Below are 19,737 nucleotides of genomic sequence, written 5' to 3'. Positions count from 1 at the left end.
CAGGATTCAGGCTGAGGTGATCACTCTCACAGATGTGACAATCCACCACATCACAAGGCACCAGGTCACATTACCTCTCCCTCTCCCCATGGGGCAGAGGGCTGATTGTCTTTATGTGGGCTTTGACGTGTCTCTTAATGGGATTTGGGGAGGGCAGTGTCTGACTGTGGGCCACTTTGAATGACCACATGACGAGCCAATCCACGTTTCATCCACTGACACCTAAAACCAAACCTATATGACATGATCCTCTGAATTTCCACAGGTGTTTTTGGTTCTTCTTGTGCCTCCATCTGTGTACGTACAGGTGTGTGAAAACCTTACCGGTTTGTATATTAACATTGTGACAAACTCCTTGAGCTTCAAACAATCACAGTGACACGCGCTGACTCACAAATTGACTTCGCCATTCACTGGGCCTCCGACCGCACTGCGTGAGCGTGTGTCGTGTTGTGTAGCAATCGCTGTTGTTGTGATTTGCGGATGAATTAAAATGGTATTGATCCAGACCGAGGTTTCCCAGCCATCCCCTTGGGGTGATGAGGTCACGCCTGTAGTTTAATCATCACTGCGCCGCGCTGACAGGCATTGATTGGGAACAGTGGTTATTTCACAATTTGCAAGGGGCCGTAATGATGAGGTTACACACACCCACATGCACACACAAACAGAGAAATGTGATGACTTAAATAATTGATTTCATAACAGGCCTGTCACATGTTTTCCCACTCGGATTAAAGATTACACCGCAAGTCATGAGTTATGGTGGGGTGACTTCCAGTTGTTTCAGAATATGCTTTCAACCTTCATTCCTGGTATAGGCCAATGTCTGAGTGTGGTTCAGATACTGATCTTACTGACTGCAGAATAAAAAAGGCTCAATGGCACAATTCAGTAAGCGAGGAAATTAAGATGAATCTGATAGAGAAAATCTCAAGAATATAAAATAAGCAAAAGGAGTGTCAGGACATGCCAGACAAAAGCCCTACATGTTGGGTCACATGTGGGGTCATGCTCCACAGGATTGGGGATGTGAGTCACTTCCTCTTCACTGTTCTTGTTATGTCATTCAAGTTTGCTGACATTTCTGATAAGCACAGAGGGATTCATTGCAACAGTGGAATTCCAAATAACTCCTAGTTTCCCCCTTCTATTTGCATTAGGCTATCATAAGCCTACATTATCATTTTGTGATTCACCTTGAGTTATTTTGTGTCTTTGGAAATATTGGAAACATTAAAACTCACGAGATGAACCCAGAGTTCAAGAAGTGAGGAAAACCACAGACATTGCCTGTATTGTGGTTTTAGTAGCCTAATAGGCTACGCTGACAGCAAACGTTGCCCTAGATGGGCCTTTCCAGTAAGTTGTTAGAGAATGAGTCAAGCAGTAGTAAGCCCCAAGGATCCGTGATGTTGAAACTAAGGTGTGGCAGGTCTGCGTGGGTAGCCTACGGAGGGTAGCAGGCGCGCTGACTGTGCGATAACAGCCGCACTGCACCTTTAACCCAAACACTGGAGCGTACACATCGAGTGACGTGGGACGCAGACTGCGTGCTGAGTGTGGGCAGGAAGCACAGGGAGCTCGCGGTGTCAAGTCAGCGACAGTTAGCACTTACTGTAGCGGAGGTGAAACAGCCCGTCTTCAAAAGACAATCATTCTATAATTTAAATTCGAATTAGCGATATAATAGGCCAAACTACAACATTTGCAGTAAATTGGTATTTAAATAATTTTATTTAACAAGCAATTAAACGAAACTGCAGCGACTTGGCCGGACACGTCGGATCCTTGCACTTTTATTCTGTAAACTCGTAACGGAAGTGGTGGGTTTCTGTTGTGATTGACTTGATTTCAGCAAAGACAGAAACGGGCGCACGGTAGCTACTTGAACGAAAACGGGGGAAGCTCGCTCAAGAACCGGCTGGGCTGTCGTCGGGAACTCAACAACATGCTACAATACAAACGCTGAGCGAGGGTCCCAAACAATCCTATTTATCTCCCGAACGGCGATAATTGACGGCCGCGCCCCGCATACACCGACCTAAAGCCCGGAGAAAACTGCAACAAAAAGCGGCGAGCGGTCTGAAACCCCAGCAGCAGCAGCAGGGCGGCTAGCGGAGAGGAAGCCAGGAGCGTCGGCGGCTGCTTTGGGGGGGGAACCATGAGAGAGTACAAAGTAGTGGTTCTCGGGTCCGGAGGGGTCGGGAAATCCGCTTTGACCGTCCAGTTCGTGACGGGCTCCTTCATAGAGAAATACGACCCCACGATAGAGGATTTCTACAGGAAGGAGATCGAGGTGGACTCCTCTCCGTCCGTGCTGGAGATCCTGGACACGGCGGGGACCGAGCAGTTCGCCTCCATGCGAGACCTGTACATCAAGAACGGCCAGGGCTTCATCCTGGTCTACAGCCTGGTCAACCAGCAGAGCTTCCAGGACATCAAGCCGATGAGGGACCAGATCATTCGTGTGAAGAGGTACGAGAGGGTGCCCATGATCCTGGTCGGAAACAAAGTGGACCTGGAGGGCGAGAGGGAGGTGTCGTCCGGCGAGGGCAAGGCACTGGCGGACGAGTGGAACTGCCCGTTCATGGAAACTTCAGCCAAAAATAAAAGCTCGGTGGACGAACTGTTTGCAGAGATAGTCCGACAGATGAACTATGCCTCGACACCAAATGGCGACGACCGGTGCTGCTCGTCTTGTGTCATTCTTTAAGAAGAAGAAAAAGGACAACCCTAAAGTTTTATTCTTTGCTCGGTTTTAAGTTTGCAATGGTAAGTTAAGACACCAGCTACAGTCAATGTACACAGCATAGCACTACAGTGCCTGAATATGTCAAGCTGATGGTTTCATTAAGGGTCAGCACTTATTATAAACCTGTTATTGTAATCCTTTCTTGGAACATGTCTATATTAAGTAGGCTATGGACTTATCTACACACTTGGTTTCATTGTATAGCTAAGCCGTCAGTTATTTTATAACTTATTGTTAGTCCATGTGAACATGATCTCTGTTTTTTTTAATTAATTAGATGTGTTTTGTTTGTTACACTGGTGAACCCAATATAGTGGGACACTTGGCAGTCTATTGTTTCACAAAGCAGATTGGGGAAGTGTCTGACTCACTTGTAAAACTGGAGAAGCAAGCTATGGCAGATTAAAATAGTTTTTACAAAGTTGGTGAGTAAATCTGTACAATGAATCAACAATCTGGAATTATTAGACATCTGCTTGCTTTAATGGTGTATATCCCAGAGTGGGGGAGATTCCAATTCTCAAAGGTTCTCTTGCATGACCTACATTCAGGGATCAGGAAGTTGATTTTTTTTTGCTGAGCCAGGCCCAAAATTAGCCCTTGAAAGCGGCATGTTTTTCTTTGTCTCATGTCAAAAGCTGTTGTTGTAATAATAATAATATATACATTTCATCTGTTGCAGTGTGTTGCAGCAAGTGTGTACTGTTGAGCTCTTCTTGGTGTCTCACCCTGGCCTTGGAGGAAAACACAGGGAGGAATGCTGTGGGGGGGACGAGTGGAGGAGGAGGGGGGGAGCAACAGAGACGAAGGGAGGGGTCCACTCTTCAGGAATTCTGCTGCTGGGGCTGGAGTATCTTTGCTGCACTGGTCACTGTCCACCATTGATGGCAACACAGTGTCAGATCCAGAGTTTCAGCAACAAACCCCCCCCCCCCCCCTCTCCTTCACCGGTTCCAACCGTTTACTCACAGCTGGAACTAAGCCCCAATGGAAAACACATGGAGGGCAACACTTGAGAAACACTTGTTAAAAATGGATATTTCTGTATAAGAAGATAGACAGAGAGAGAAGAGTATATTTTGTTAAATATCTGCACAGTCTGGGGTTACGGGAAAGATCTGGGTGTTATCTGTTGCCTAACCCATTGCGGAGCAATTGCCCCCACATCACTCCAAATCCTTTTTTTTCAAGTCAAAAGAACCACTTTTCCGCTGGTGGAATACACGTGATGAGTGCCACTTTTCGCTTTCCTTGATGTGCGCGAGAGGACCTTAACTGAAGTGACGTGGGGGGACGGTGACCTGATCGCCCTCGTGTCAAGTGCCTTTCCAAAAAACAAAACGAATCAGCTCTTCAGATTTAGTGCCAACTTAACATGTTTCACCTAAAGAACCCTTCAACGTGGCAATCCAACATTTGGTCAACTGTCCTTCTGGATAATCTTGTGAGGTCGGAGGCTGAAAAAGAAACACAAACCACAATAGGCTTTTTTGTTGATGGACTGGTTTCCTGTTATGTTTTACGTTGGCCTTTTTTCTGAAGTCTAAGTTGTTCATTTTTGCAATGTCCGCTTGGTCTAGCCAAACCTATTATCTTAAAATGCACATGGTACTGGAATCCCCTTTTTAACGTGATAAAGACACCAAACGCTTACCTTCCAGTCCACTTTAAAATCCAATTTCTGTTTCTGTTTATTATGTTGTTTTAACAGGAAAAATGTGATGATGTACCGTTGACAAATCTAACCTGATTGTAAGTTTAATTTCAGATCAGCCTTTTAAACAGTGGGCTATCTGTTTGAAAAGAAAAAGCAAGACTTTAATACAAATTGCATTTTTTTTAAAAAGAAACCAGGCTGTGTTTTTTCTTTGTTGACATCCACTTGTTTCAGCTTCATTATCACAATGGCTGATCGCCAGCCTGCTTGGCCTAAACAAAGTTGTTATGAGAAGTGAGGACAGGAGGTTATCATTACTTAAACACCAGCTCGGTATGTTTGAATACACACAAATAACTGGATTACTACAAATACCAAAAGCAATACAGTAGATCAAAAAGTAAAAATATTGGTGGCTAGTTTAGAGTAATCTTACTTCCCCCAAAAGCCAGAATTACATGAGGTGTTTTTTTTATTGATGATTAGCTCACGGGCAAACAGGAAATGCAATGTGTTTGAGTTTTATGTAGCCAAATTCACTGGGCACCTTCATGAAAGCTTTGTTGCACGTCGTGTTGTTAACATTTGCCCTAAAATCTATAGCTTTACTTTTCTGCTGCTGCCTAGCTACGACCTTATTTTTGGTAATAACCTCAAACACACCACTGAACATGTGGTAAAGACCAATGTGATGCATTGTTCAAAGTGGAAAGCAGGAGGTAAACAGTCCAAAGCCTTTACATGGTATGACTAGTTGGGAAAAACAGATGACTAACTCACCCATGTCACGGTGTTTACATGACACCTCACCGAAGCAGGGTTATTTCCAGAGTATTGGAGTGCACGCAACAGTCAGAATTCACGAAGTTTATCTGTGAAGTACCTGATGAGATTTATCATTCCTGCCTCTTTTGTTGAAGCTTAGCCGCATCCACCAACAATCGTGATCAAGATGAAAGCACCTCTTATCTACTCGGCACCCTCCTCACGCCTTAATAGACACGGCCAGCCTATGTGGCTCCAGAGAAATGTCTCCTTTAACTGTGTGGGTGTAGTAGTGTTTCTGCCCGGAGCTCAACAGCCTGTGTGTGTGTGGGTGTACTGGTGTGATGTGGAGAGACCTATATGACTGTTCTGTTTGCCTACAGGGATTACCTAGCCCCGTCTGGCTGGTTGACCACAGAATGGCTTGAGGTGTGTGGGGGGTGGGGGGGGAGGACAAGCGTCGCATAGGGTCCAGTCTTTCTGAGAGTAGATATGTGCTATAGCCTTCAAGCGGTACTGGGTATATGTGTTGTGTTATGCTATGTGCTGTATGTGCTTCTTATGCGTCTTGAGCATATGTGTCTGCATGTGACATGTCCTGCACAGACTCAGAACACTGTGTGGGCCTGGGTATCTGTGCCAGTAGTTAGCCTGTTTAAGCTATTGGTATCATATGTATTCCTTGGCTTTGCCCGCACCATGTGACTGTGGGGAGTGGAAAGGTCGCCGTACAGGGTTGTGCGAGGGGGGGGGGGATGAAATATTGCATCCAACAGGTGCCATCAAACTGTTAATCAGACACTTCATAAATTGCTTTTTATATAACAATATAGTAATTGTATGTCAAATCACATATGAATTAATCAATGGTGTACAATTATTTTGAAAAACCTTTTTCACGTGTTTTTTTTTCATTAATTTATACACGATTTGTAAAATAATTAACAGTATGTTATATCTAACCGTATAATCATAACTTTTTTTCTACAAAATGCTGGTAAACTGTAATATTAAATTATTGTCCAGCCCTTACATCTACCTTTTTACGTTAATTTGCAGATTTTAATTTGTTTTTCGTGGCCGATGATAGCAGGTCTCAGATCTTCCCTATTTTCGCCACAAGCCCTGGCTAGTTTACAACTGTGCTTTCTGGTATGTTAAGTCCAGGATAATGGCACGTTTCCTCCAAGGCCTTCTCCATACAGATGTGTGTCATTAGACATGAGCAAGAGATGGAGTTAAACTCAGAATAATATAGCTAAACTGGTAGTGGATGAGAGGGTGGCAATTATTACAGCTATGCCCCAGATACTGTAAATGTACACCCCCCTTCCCACCCCCCACCCACCTTTCAGCTTCAGTCACTTGCTGTGGTATAAACATCTGATAGCAGAAGAATTTGCCCTTTGGAGAGAAAGAGGCCTGTCAGGTTCCCGTTTCTTTTTATCTCTCTTTTTCTAAGGAGGTAGAAGGTGAAAGTTTCACTTCCTGCCCTTTATTTTTGCGCAAGTATGCACCAATGTTTGCTTTGTGTGGAAGTGTCAGCCTTTTAGTTATTAAGTTGACGTTTCAGCATGTAACTTGCCACATTGTTGCACACTTTGATTGCATTGCATTTATTTATTTATTTTTTTCATTTTAAGGAATTTAATTTGGCTATTTTAAAAAATCTTTAGTTTCAGTTGCAACCTACAGGAAATCAGTGGTGTTAAGGTCCAGAGATGGCCCTAGCTTGTCAGTGGGTTGCTGGTCATGGGAGATGATCATGTGATGTGGTTGCCATGGTTAAAGGGGGGGTTGGGATGTGGTATGGCTGCTCAGGGTGGCCCTCGTGACCTATGGGAATCAAGCCACTGCTGGAATGGTGACTGTAAGAGAGGAGATGTTTGATCATCATTCTCTTAGTTACAACAAACTATATATTTCCTCTACTTTGTGACAGAAATTGTGATTTATGCTTTTATAGCTATAATGTCTGCTGTGTAAAAGAGAGTTGTAAGGGCAGTGATTTTACAGCCTTGGACTCACAACTTCCCCTCCTTGGTTACAGTAAACTAAATATTGATTTCTTCATGATTAAGACGAGGGTATGCTGTTTGCTGCACAGTTGCGAGAACTGCTGTGTTTTTCTTCTTTCTTTTTGCTGTTGGAAGCAGTTACTCTTGACAGGAAGCGTTGCGACAGAGTGAGAGTGGGTGGTGTGTGTTTGCATTTTTTTTGTACATGGGACTTAATGACTATATAGGCTCCTTTCTGAATTACAGACTTCTCTTTCTCTCCCAACGTCATCATGCTATTTTTGAAGCTCTGTTGTGTTCAAGAGCGTGGTTTTTTGCCCTTTTTCTTCTTGGCAGATGTGCCTGTTCTGTACTGTATCCGTCTAAAACGCAGCAAGCTTTCTCGAAATCCCTTTGGCTCTATTGCTCTAAACAACACTTAGATTAAAAAATAGGAAAGCCCGTGACAGTGCTTGCGTTGAGTTGAAACGGCGTTGTTAATTATATGGTGTTTGCCATCGTAGTGTCTTTTTCCATGTCGGGCATTACCATAACAACACAGGAATAACCATTCACTCCTTGTTTGTCTTCTCGTAGATGGGTGAATGAGCTTTGTTTTTTCTCTCTTTCACTCACACACATGAGCACACACACACACCCACACACACACACACACACACACACACACACACACACACACACACACACACACACACACACACACTGCAGTTAACCTACGTTGTTCACATTGAAAACCGCACTTTAGATTCCTGCAGCATTCCAACACAAACACTTTGTTTCACAGACACAAGCAGCAGAGGCGTTGCTCACCTCTTCTGTTGTACCCAGTTCCTTCACAGTAAACATTACCCTGGTTTAGACATGTCATATTCCGTATCAGCCAGTTATTATTTAATCCACATGACCATCACATAATGCCCGACCACACTGATCCTTGAACTGTGATATCTTGCCACTCAACTGACTGTAAATCGTGAGAGATCATCGAATGTGAGAAAGTTGTGTATTTTTTGCAGTAGTTTTGAGTGCTGCTGTATATCTAAGTGCGATAGTGTAAACTCAATTTATCCAATTGTGAATGATTACTTCGAGTGACAGAGTGACCATGACAAGGGTCAGTTTAGAGCGTCACAAGGCAGTATCTCGATTCAGCTCTCTCTCTCTCTCTCTCTCTCTCTCTCTCTCTCTCTCTCTGTAAATCAGGGAGTGGCCTTTCTCAGTCGGGAGCTGACAGTGTCGAGATGGGAATGCCCCAGAATTCCTCCCATTCCTGTCATTCCTTCAACTGTAATGTCTGGACATGTCTTTAGCCTGAGCGTAGAGAGAGATGGAAAGAGGGGAGAAAGTTATGGATACGTCAGGGAGAGGTGTGTTCTTTATGGCAAATTTCAGGACTTTGGCCTTGCGATCCCCCCCCCCCCCCCTTTTTTTTCTCCTCTCCTGATCACGGCTCTGATGAGAGGCCAAGCGAGCGAATATCACTAAGAAGCTACAACAAACGCAAAGGTAGAGGAGAGAGATAGGTAGAGCAGCTGAGATAAGAGATAAAAGAAAGAGAGTGCAGGGTTGTGTCTAAACAGGCCCCCAGACTCCACCCCACACTGTGTCACAAGATGGATCCCACTGGGCACACAGTCAAACTCTTCTTTATACCATCTTTAGATAATCATAGCACAGTTGCCTGGGTTCTCAACCAGAGCCCGAGCGGAAAAGGAAACTAGGCCAAATGAGACAAGACAGACAGGACAAGTTACTCGCCATGTCCCCTGTGTGGATTATTTTGTTCACTGGTGTCAGTGAGGACCAAGTAATGCTTAAGAACCTGATTTGTCATTTGAGCTCCGTTACAATCAGGGTTTTAATTATGATGGAGGGGTAAAAAAATTAAACAAAATCAGGTCGTTAAAAAAGCAGAGGCATGGTATACTGCATTTGTATCTTTGTGTAGGTAGAATTCAATAGAAAATAACAGTGTAGCCTAAATGAGTCAGTGACTGTGTCTCAGCCACTTGGCTGTCGTCACTTGCTGCAAGAAGTGAAAGGGCTTGAATGTTTTCTTAGTAGTGTGTGTGTGTGTGTGTCACTGTTTGGACAAAGGCCTGCATCAGACGTAAGGCGATGCATAAGGTCAAGTTCAGAGACGGGGAATCAACATGATTTGGACATGGCCGTACTATTTGTTTGATTTCAGAGGGTTTGGGTTTAAAACTATAGAAGTGCAAAGTTAGAAGTTTCAAACTATTGGCTGTTATAATGCTCTGGGAAATGTATTTTTGTTGTGATATAATCGCCATGCCACCTCCCGTACCAGAAGGACAGCTATTTGTGAACCCACCAAAGTCCTTTTTAAGTTTCTAAAAGCTAGTTTCAAACAGGTGATTTACTTTATTAGGTTGAAATCCTTTAAAAGAAAATGACATGTCTAAGCTAGTGAATACTTTAGTAATGTGTAAAGCTGTTGCTTGGAAACTATTGCATCACTCACTGTTAGCAACCAATTCCTCGTTAATGTAGGTATTTTATTCTTTGATACAGGCATGCATGCAGAGCCATGTGTTCTGTGAGATATATTTGCAAATATTTAATCATGTAAACCTCAATGTATACCTTACATTATTTGATCATTGAGTTTTATGTTATTACCAGCCAATTTATATATCATCATGAAAAAGGCGTTTTGATCAAATGTGAGGTCAGAATAGCTGCTAAAGCTAATAACATTGGCTATGTTCATGGTTCAGCTCCACCTTTCAGCTTCCGGGTGTAGATATGACTCTGTAAGAACTAGATTATGTGGTGCACACAGTTTTTCAATAGAGTAATTCCTAAATCTCCACTTAGAGAACACTATTTTTATTTTTATTTTTTTTAACTTTGCTGATTTTTAAGGGCTTCTACAACCGTCTTCTGGAGTCACATCAAAGTTGTGCTATGGACGTTACAGCATGGACAGGATGCTTGACTGTCCATGTGGCTTGAACCTCAAACCCTTCTGGGGACTGAAATCTGTCTACACTCACTACATTTTTCTGCTTCCCCTGTAGTCCTCAGGGCTGTGAAAACATACCAGCTATATCCCATGGATTGGCATTTTGGAGAGTTGAACTTTTTCAACTTGCAATCAGCTCCAATCTTCCTGCCCCCCCCCCCCCCCCCCCCCCCCCACACACACACACACACACACACACCCTACCCAATCTGCTGAGATCTGTTGGTCAGAGGAAAGGGTTTTGTGGCATCCTCCTCAGGGGCCTGATGCTTGCATGTGGCTGCTTTGCCTGCCTCCCACCACTCCGGCTTTGCCCTCCTGTCACCACGGCAACATCAGCATTCTGACTAACATGCCGTGACACCAGTGACCTTCTTCCCCCCATCTGCGATCCCATTTTCTTTTTCTCATTCCATCATCTTTCTCCCCCTCCCTCCTCCTCCTCCTCTAGTGAGTTGTTGACTAGTTCCCATCATTTACTTGATAACCGGTAAATGGCCGCCACCTCTTTCCTTCCAATTGAGGTTGTTGTTGTGCCTTTGTGGGAATGTCTCATTTTGTGCCTTATCCGTTGCAAGTTGACTTGATTGGGGAGTTAACTGAAGAGGCTTTTTTCGATAGCTACCAAGTTTATTGAGTTATTTACTCGATTTCCGTCTCAGAGTCTTCCTATTTTCGCTTCACCTAGCTATGATGAGTCCAGATTCATCATCAACTTCTTTCTCCTGAGGCATGGTTATATGGTTATGCAACGTCTCTATTATAACCTGAGCAACTGGGGGGGGGGGGGGGAATAAAGAACCTTGTGGGAGACAGCAACCGCAAAAAGATGAGCTGAAGTTTTCATGTTCTGTGAGAACTGTGTGTGTGTGTGTAATGCCTTACTTCCTTTTGCTTATGTGAGCTCTGAGGATGTATGTGTTGGTCATCGTGTCCTCATGTATCTTCCAGTCATTTGGTAGGAAGCATTTCCTAGAACGTCTCCCACATTTTTCAACCCACAACATGGTTATAATTGCCTCGAGAACGCCACGCATGTCATGTTCACCACTATCTTACAACCGTGACGTTGACACAGGCAACAAATCAACTCATCCCCACCGTATAAAAATAATAAAAAGAAAAATAGAATAATGAATAAATAATGTTTACTTCAACTTGCTGTCTTTTAAAATTGAACATATTCAAATCATCCTGGATTGTGTCTGCAAAATGGAAATGGCAGATTATAGATTCTCCAATTCTTCAATTTGTGGCCTATTTTTATTACTCTCCAGGGTTTTTCATTAGGATCCACATTCCAAGTGGTTTATATACTGAGAAAAAGTTTGCCCATAAGAAAGTAAAACAAAATAAAACAACTGTTACAATGTAATTTGTAGATTATGTTTTTTTTTGTATTATTTTTATTATTTACGTATAGCCAATGTGTGAAAACATGTTACTTTACACTTCGGAAACCATATTGGACCGGTTATGGTCGTGAAAGGAAGTGAGCAAGGACAGATCACACAGCTGAGTGTTAACCTAGTTAACACTCTAGAAATGACACAGAGTATCTGTATCACAAAACAACACACTGCTGTAGGAAATGAGCATGAGAGCGCAGCAGTCGGATCCAAACATTCATACTTCTGCGGCCAAATCACTGTCAACACATAACACCCGGTCATTACGACTTGAGTCACACATGGATCTCTTTCATTTTCGCCGAAACCACAGTGGTATTTGTGGGCTGATGAGGTTCGGTATTATGTGCATGCACGATCCCACCTGCCACCACCTTGTTGCACTCATTGTTACCACACGCAAGAGCATAATACTCGTACATGAAACTGTCATTTACCATGTAGCGGATGCCCTAGATGTGACCCCTGCATTGAATTTATTTCTGGGAATTTTGGAGAGGCTAGGCTCTGAGGAAATTGCTCATATCCTGTGTGGAGCTTTGGAAGTGGAAGTCTCCTGTGACACTGGGATTCTCCAGTCCACTGACCCATATCACTGGGCTCCAGATCATGCCGCACTATTACCAGCACTTTAGCTTCGCAGTGTAAAGTAAATATGTTAGGCCTATACATTTTTTTAATTAAAAGTCATATTTTTGACTGATTCTTGAATAATGAAATATATGTTTGTATTTAGTGTTTCTTAGCAAATTACATTATTTGGATTGGATATGAGGCCTTTTCTTCCTCATAAAACATTTACAATGGCATTATTTATATATTTTTTAAAACATGTATTGTTCACATAAGGCCAGCAGTCTTCTCCTTCCCTGCCTCATTAGTGCATTTCTACATTTCCTGGATCTCAATCTTTGTTGTTATAACTGGAATAGCAGCAGGATGTGTACAAACATGTGGGTCTGTACATGCCTGAAGTCACAAACTCAGCAGGGTATCTTTCATGTGTTTAATACTGTATTCACACTTGTATGCTTGAACAAGTAACTTCCCTTTGAACTGATTTGGGAGTGTTTCTGCAGTTTTTCGAGATGATAACCCTCATTGCTAGCGTTGTAGTAGGTAGTCACACCAGATGAATATCTTAAATTAGCTTGTGTTGTTGTGTTGTATAGCATGTTGCTAGATTTGAATAAGTTGCATTGCTTCTTTTTTATTGTTAATATTTAATTATATTTGAGAAATGAATTACTGCCAGACATGTTTCCAGCAGTTTGTTGACATATTTCTGATTTTGCAGTGAGGGGGAGAGATGTCAAAAATAATTTGATAATACCCTAATACCCTGATTTGAAATGACAATAGGCTGATGTGGTATTCCCACTCTGCTGCATGTAATAACACTAAATGACATCATGGAAATGTCATTCAGAGCCAAAATCTCAAGCCAGATTGGGTAAAATAGTGCACCAATGAGAGGTGTGTGTGGTAGACGGACTATAACATTTCAGACCAGAGTAGCTATTTGCCATTTTCATCCATTTTCTACACATCACACTCTTAGTGGTGGTAAGCCCGTGTCTGTCTGTGAAGATTACAACCAGTCCAGCTCAATTTAAAACATTTTGCATAGGTGTCAAAATTATATTTCGCTCTCTGTTTGTGCTGAATGATATGCAAATATCTTGCTGGGCCACAGGTGCAACATGATAACCCAAAAGCATGTAAACAGATGGGAGCCGCACATAAATCTGGAGCTCACCGCTCCTTTCTGCCTTTGGCACCCTGTGTTTGGTTACAAAGTAATTTGCTGATCAATGGGTGTGCTCAAATTCACAATGTGGCTGCTTAGATTTCAGTGTGTCCTTATCCTGTGGCCTGTGGGCTTTCACCAAAAGAAAACTCCACTAGGTTAGATAAAATATATAAACCCCTGGAGATCCATTTTTTATCGTCACAGGCACTGAAAAACAAAGCAGAAGGTAGAAACAACCACTGTTCCCTCAGAAGATTGCAGCCTTACTGGCTTCATGTGGAGCCGGAGAATTGGAAATTGATGCAGTTGGCTCACTGAAATGAGTTACAACACATCGGCAAGTACAACTTCATATGAACTTGTACAACGCAGGGTACTGTCCATCTTAATGCTGGTCTCATGTCTCATGTGATGTGCGACTGAAAGGTGTCCAGTGCTGATCAGTGCTCTGACAGGAAGGAAGGGTGTCTCCGTTGAAGACTTCCTGTCCCTCTGTGTGACTCAGTGTCGCTCCTTGTGCTGCTCTTTTCCTTTTCCCTTCACTCTTTCTCTTCCTCCCTCTCTCCCCCAGGGCATGCCTAAGCCTGTCCTAACTCACTTCTCTCTCTCTCTCTTTCACATTTTTCTTCATTTACTTCATTATACTTTGTGAGACCATCTGTCCGGGTTTTGAGTCATGTCAACATGCTATCGACAAACTGCTTTCTGCAAGAATAGTTTTTGAAGATCTTGCACAAACAGCAACTGGTGTACCATTGTCAGGAATTGCTCTTCATTTTAGGAAACACTCATTTTTTTATGTATTATTTGCCAATAGTTTGATTACATTGTTGATACTAAGCTTACCAGCTGTGGGTTAATTTTGCTGAGCATCAAGCATATCTACGGTATGCAGGTGAGTTGTATCAATGTTCTCTTTTATCATCAAGAAAGCTAATTTTCCCATATGAAACTATTCCTTCAATTTGTGCTCTGTATTAGTTTAAATTCACATTATAAAAAGTCAAACAGAACCATAATCCAGTTTGTTTTCAAAGCTGAAAAAAGAACTTCAGTGGTAATAAGAGACACATTTAAAAAAAAATATGAATCCTCAAGATGATTTCTAAAACACTAAAACAGGCACATCTCATTTTTCCATTTCTTAATTGCCTTGCTTGATCCTCGTTCAATTGGTTACCGAGATGACTCCAATCATGATGATACAGATTGATGCCTGGGATGAACGCCACTGATTGTGTGAATTGTCAGCTGTAATGAGATGCCATCCAATTAAGGAGTAGGGTATAGGCCTAATTATCACCGCAACAGTCTGTCTAAAACAATCCAAAACAAATCAATAAACAAGATGGAACAGATCAATGTGAGAGCATAGGAACCAGGGGAGAGGAAGAGGGGAGAAAACAGGGATGCCACAGGCCTCTCATTCAGGCTAATGCCATTAGTGTCACTGTGCAGGCGGATCATATGACACAGAGAGAGTCATTACTGCTCTTTATTTATTTACCCTGACACACGCACACACAGAAATTCCACCATGTCACATATATCCTGCAGAGTTAGTTTCCTGAAACACAGAACCCCCCACCCTTAGCCTTGAAGTCCTACAAATGACTATCCAAACAGCCACATGAACAGGGGTTAGGGTTAGGGCTCCTGCGAATGATGCCTTTCATAGAGTGTGTAACACATGAGCGCACATCTCTGAATGCTCATAACATGCCACAAGAATCCCCACCCCCCTGCTGTTTGTTCCCGTTTCTTCTTCCTGTCCATGGATGCAGCCTCCAGGCTTGCCTTCTTGCGTCATCTCGCGGTGCGTAAGCCTCCAGACCATATGGGCTCTGAAGGGCTTAGTTGGACGTCCAGCCAGCCCCCCCTTGGAGGGCCTGCTGTTTGAGGGCAATTTGGGGGCATCTCGTCATAGTTTCAGCTGCTTCCAACTTCCTGTCTGGATTGACAAAAAGTCTGAGGGGGTTGTTGTCATTTTCCCCATCCTCTACCCCTTTTCCCCTCACGTGTCTGACTTGGCTAAATTCTTAATGTTTTTGTGTGTTAATGTTTTGTAAATAGCAAATAGCATTTATTGCTTGCCTCTGCACAGTGTTATTGTGTTCTGTATTTATAATTTGGTTTGTGATCTGTGGATTTCAGCGATCCAGAATGGGCAGATGGCTCTATCTCGCTCACCAATGACACTCTGTCTCGCTCTTCCTCTTCTTCTTTTCTTTCATATGCACACTTTTGTGTTTGTGTGTGTCTGTGTGTGTGTGTTTGTGTGTGTGTGTGTTTGTGCATGCTTGTTAGTGAGTGTGTGTGTGTGTGTGTGTGTGTGTTTGCTGTCTGTGTGCTTGCTTGTGTGTGTTTGCGCGTGTGTTTGCGCGTGTGTGTGTGTGTTTTTGTGTGTTGTTTTAGGAATATCTCCTCCGTGGACCATATGGTACGGCACTGCCTGCTGGGCAAAGATAAATCCCGCATGCAAACCCAACGCTCCGCACAATTAGCACAACCTCAGTATCATGTTATTGTATTGTTGCATTGTAATTAGTCTGCACCTTCACGTTTGCTGTTGTACCACAGCGGTACCCAATAGGCCTGTCTTGTGTTCATCTGTCAGTCTCTCTGCTCCCCCTCGCTGTCATCCCCCCCCTCCTCCTCCCTCTTCCTGTACCATTTGTTTTTCCCACCTGCCTGTCTATACTTTTCTACATCTCATGCTTTCCATCCTTCTCAGAAGTAACTTGCCCCCAGCCTACCTGAGTCATCAGGCCTTTCTTGAGACGTACGCAGAATTCGACTCGTACCGTCTTCCCACATCGTCCGATCCAACTACCCATTTGGAAGTGTGTCAAGTTTATCTGCTGCACATTCTCGCTCCATCTCTAGTTTGTATCTCTTCCTTCCTCTGACTGCTTCTCTACCTCCACATCTCTGAAATAGATTGTATATTATATAATAATATATGTTTGTAGAATTGTAACTCCTGCATACACTTTCAAATTTGAAGGAATAGTTTAGAGCGTGCGATTTTGAAACTTCACCATTGTTAGGATGTATACCGTGTATCTGCCTATACCGTTATCAAGCATCATTAGTTTTATTTTTTTTCGTTATGGTATGAAAATGAATAAGCAGGCTCTGAAAATTAGACTTGTCTAATGCATCACAATCAAAAGCAAGTCTGCATTAATTTTTCAATGTCATTTATAGCCGATTAGTGATTGGCTTAAAATAATAACGTGGCAATTTATCGGACAGAACTGAGGGGACTGCTTCAAAATGCTATCTATGGACGCGTTGCCCTTCATCCAGCTGCACACCCAAAGAGACAAGCTGACATGTTTTAAACAAACCCCCCCAGGTTAGCCACACTTATAGGTATATAGATAGAGGGAACGGAAAGGAATGATTAACCAAACTATCTCATGAAAATACCCATCACAGTTTCATGGTTTCCACTTTGACCTACTGTCCGGTTGAGATAAGCTGAACTGTTTGTACACCAGTCAGATTGGGTCATTGTTCCTGTGTTGCTAAATCTCATCAGTTGCTTTTTTGTGAGTAGGATGGGATCATAACTGATGGCAATAATGGCCAAAACAATGCAAATAAGACCACATTTGTAATAGACCATAATCAAATTCACTATGATAAAATATGCATTAGAAGCACATTCTCAGCCTGCTTATTGATTTTCAACAGTGTATGCGTTGAGTGTTTTAAGCCATAAATTCACAAATATGAAATATAACATGCATTTCAATTATGTACATAAATATAAAGCAAATCTAGAACTTGTAAAACACTGCGATGATCCCGTCATCTGTTAGATGTTTGCAGCTTCTGTGTGTGTGTGTGTGTGTGTGTTTGTCTGTCTGTCTGTGTGTGCGTGTGTGTAGGTGTGTGTGTGTGTGTGTGTGCGTGTGCATGCTTTCTACCTGCGTTTAGACTTGCAGCAGAGCCAGACTGCACAAATAGGGAAGGTCACTAGAAATCAAAGTGCTCCAAAGCTCCCACACTTCTCCTCCACTTTTCTCTACTGCGATTAGACAGATCACACAAAACCATTTACCTCTGTGTCTCTAAACACCGGGAGGGGGAGGAAAAAATCAAATACTGTGTTTTTTCTTTAAAAATGTGGGAAGAGACAGATTGTAAACCCCCCCGTGGCACAAATCATCCACCCCCACTGCATCTTGTGCCACAATGTCTGCTTACTGTCCAACGTGGTATAACATGGATGAGGGCACAGCTGGAAGAGAGAAATGGAAAGGGACGCATGCAAAGAGAGGGCTGGAGGAGGAAGACGAGGCGGTTTTGGACACAGGGACTGTTTTTGGACTGTCTCTGATGTATTTTTTGTTCCGCCAGTCAAATGGGTAAATGCACAGGGACGCAGTGAGAGACAGACACACGCACAGAGGGAGGTTAGGGATAAAGAGAAACGGGCACAGGAACAAAAGTGCCAGCATTTAATATGAAACAGAATTTCTTTTCAGAGGTGGCCTACCAGCTTAGTCGCCATGACAACAACACACTTAAAACCAGCATTTAATTGGCGCTGTCTGCACTTGTCTGTTGTATCTCTATCCACTCCCTCCGTACAGTATGTAATTACCCTGTGAGTTGCGGGTATCGTGTACCAGCACAAACCTGCGCCTACGATATGGTATATATATATATTATTGTGTTTAGTTTGTAATGCAAAACTGTATAACACGGTTCAGCTGACTGTGACTGCCACATCAGATTACAGTTCAATGTGGGATCGCCACGATGATAACTAACCATTAAGGGCACATTTACAGAATTAAATATTTCGTATACCAGACAAAGTTAATGGAATAGCTAATTTTTATTAATTTTTTTAGCTTGTTGCCTTATTCTCTGGTTCGGAAATAAACTTTACAACATCATGAAGCTAAGCTTATTAGCGATGACTGAGCAACCTTTGCCTATATGTCTTTTTCAAAAATGGATGCACAGTTAAAGGAATGGTTAAGGCCACCTTGTCTTGAACCCGAGAGTGAGGCAACAAGTTGGACTATTCCTTTAAAGGGTTAAGGGTTGCAGTGTGAAGGTTTTTTCGTGAGAGAAGTTAATGTCAGATGAGTCATTTTTCACCTACATTCAAAATTCACCTACATTCTTCTTGGAAAGTCACACAAGGTAGATTGTTAGCAAAGATATTCGGGTTCCGTGTAAGAATAGGGAGGGTATATGTTTACGCTGACTTGTTCTCGCATGTAAGAGAGAATGTGTGTCGGGTTTATCTCAAATCCTATTTAACTCCTAACTGCTGATGTTACTGATCATATGATTTGCTTTGCAAAATTGTTCATCAAATTTAAGTGCAATGAAGATTCTGTGTTAGAATTTTTGGCCGACATGCAACCTTTGTGCAGAATATCCTCTTTCTTTCTTTCTTTCTTTCTTTCTTTCTTTCTTTCTTTCTTTCTTTCTTTCTTTCTTTCTTTCTTTCTTTCTTTCTTTCTTTCTTTCTTTCTTTCTTTCAAACTTGCATAGTGTAACAACCCATAAGGGTCCAAACAACAACTTGTAGTTCTTCAGGTGGGAACTTGCCTTCGTAGCATGGCTGATGTGATGCACAGGTGTGGCCCCAAGCATGTGCACACAAATCGAGTCTGCCGAGCTCAAAACAGAAGAGGATGTTTTTACGGTTTTGACATTTTGCTTGAAGCACGCCATGTCCTCAGCCTCTCTTAAGTCATTCTGTCTCCAGGTCTCAGTGGGGGTATTGGGCAAAAATAACTCTTCATTGGCGGGCACACGATGGTTGGGAAAAACGTATGTGAAAATTGAAAAGCAAGATGCAGCCTTGCTACCGCGGTTGTCAAATGGCAATGTAATGTTTCTCAAGGTGCAGAGCTCTGAATGTTCGGATGCTTCTCCCCACGGGTTATTTGTCTATTTTCGGAGAACTGTAGGCGGTGAAGAGCAAGCATTCAAGCCAGGACAAGATGGAGGTGTTCTCTTAAGAATGTAACAGCTGCAGTGACAGGAGTTGTACATGCATCTGGAGAAGACAATAAGCGATAGGAATAACTAATGAAGGTGATAGGATGAAAGGAGCCTGTATGTTAAAAAATACAAACAACAAACAGCCACTTTACTATTTGCTGTACAGATACTCAAAAGAGGACAACACCTCAAACCTAGATAGATTGATTTGTATCACCTTAATATTTCATGACTAATATTTCAGAAAATTACTTTTAAACATGGTTTTGAATTTTGCCTTATGGCATTTTGCACAAAATGTAACTGCCGCGAACAGATAAGCTAAGGATGCAATTACCGTGGCTGTAGCAAGACAGAGGTTATTTCTGTTGTACATGGTGTAACAACAGTCCAGTTTTATAGGCTTAAT

At 42.5% G+C, this 19,737-nt stretch overlaps 1 protein-coding gene across 1 annotated transcript; it reads left to right on the top strand.

The window, feature by feature from the left end:
- The first annotated feature begins 1,638 nt into the window (after positions 1-1,638).
- Positions 1,639-4,608, top strand: LOC307271570 (ras-related protein Rap-2a). Its single transcript, XM_080054086.1, has 2 exons — positions 1,639-2,775; positions 3,438-4,608. The coding sequence occupies exon 1, from the start codon at positions 2,165-2,167 to the stop codon at positions 2,714-2,716; it is 552 nt and encodes a 183-aa protein (XP_079910212.1). The 5' UTR covers positions 1,639-2,164; the 3' UTR covers positions 2,717-2,775; positions 3,438-4,608.
- The last annotated feature ends 15,129 nt before the right edge of the window (positions 4,609-19,737 follow it).

Source organism: Ammodytes marinus, assembly GCF_949987685.1.
Source record: "Ammodytes marinus genome assembly, chromosome: 3".
Lineage (NCBI taxonomy): Eukaryota > Metazoa > Chordata > Actinopteri > Uranoscopiformes > Ammodytidae > Ammodytes > Ammodytes marinus.
Note: the sequence above shows the minus strand (reverse complement) of the source record. Positions and strands in the feature narration are given on the sequence as shown.

Bases quoted from the DNA above. Each gene is read 5' to 3' on its own strand.
- LOC307271570 (XM_080054086.1), top strand. From the start codon at position 2,165: ATGAGAGAGTACAAAGTAGTGGTTCTCGGGTCCGGAGGGGTCGGGAAA.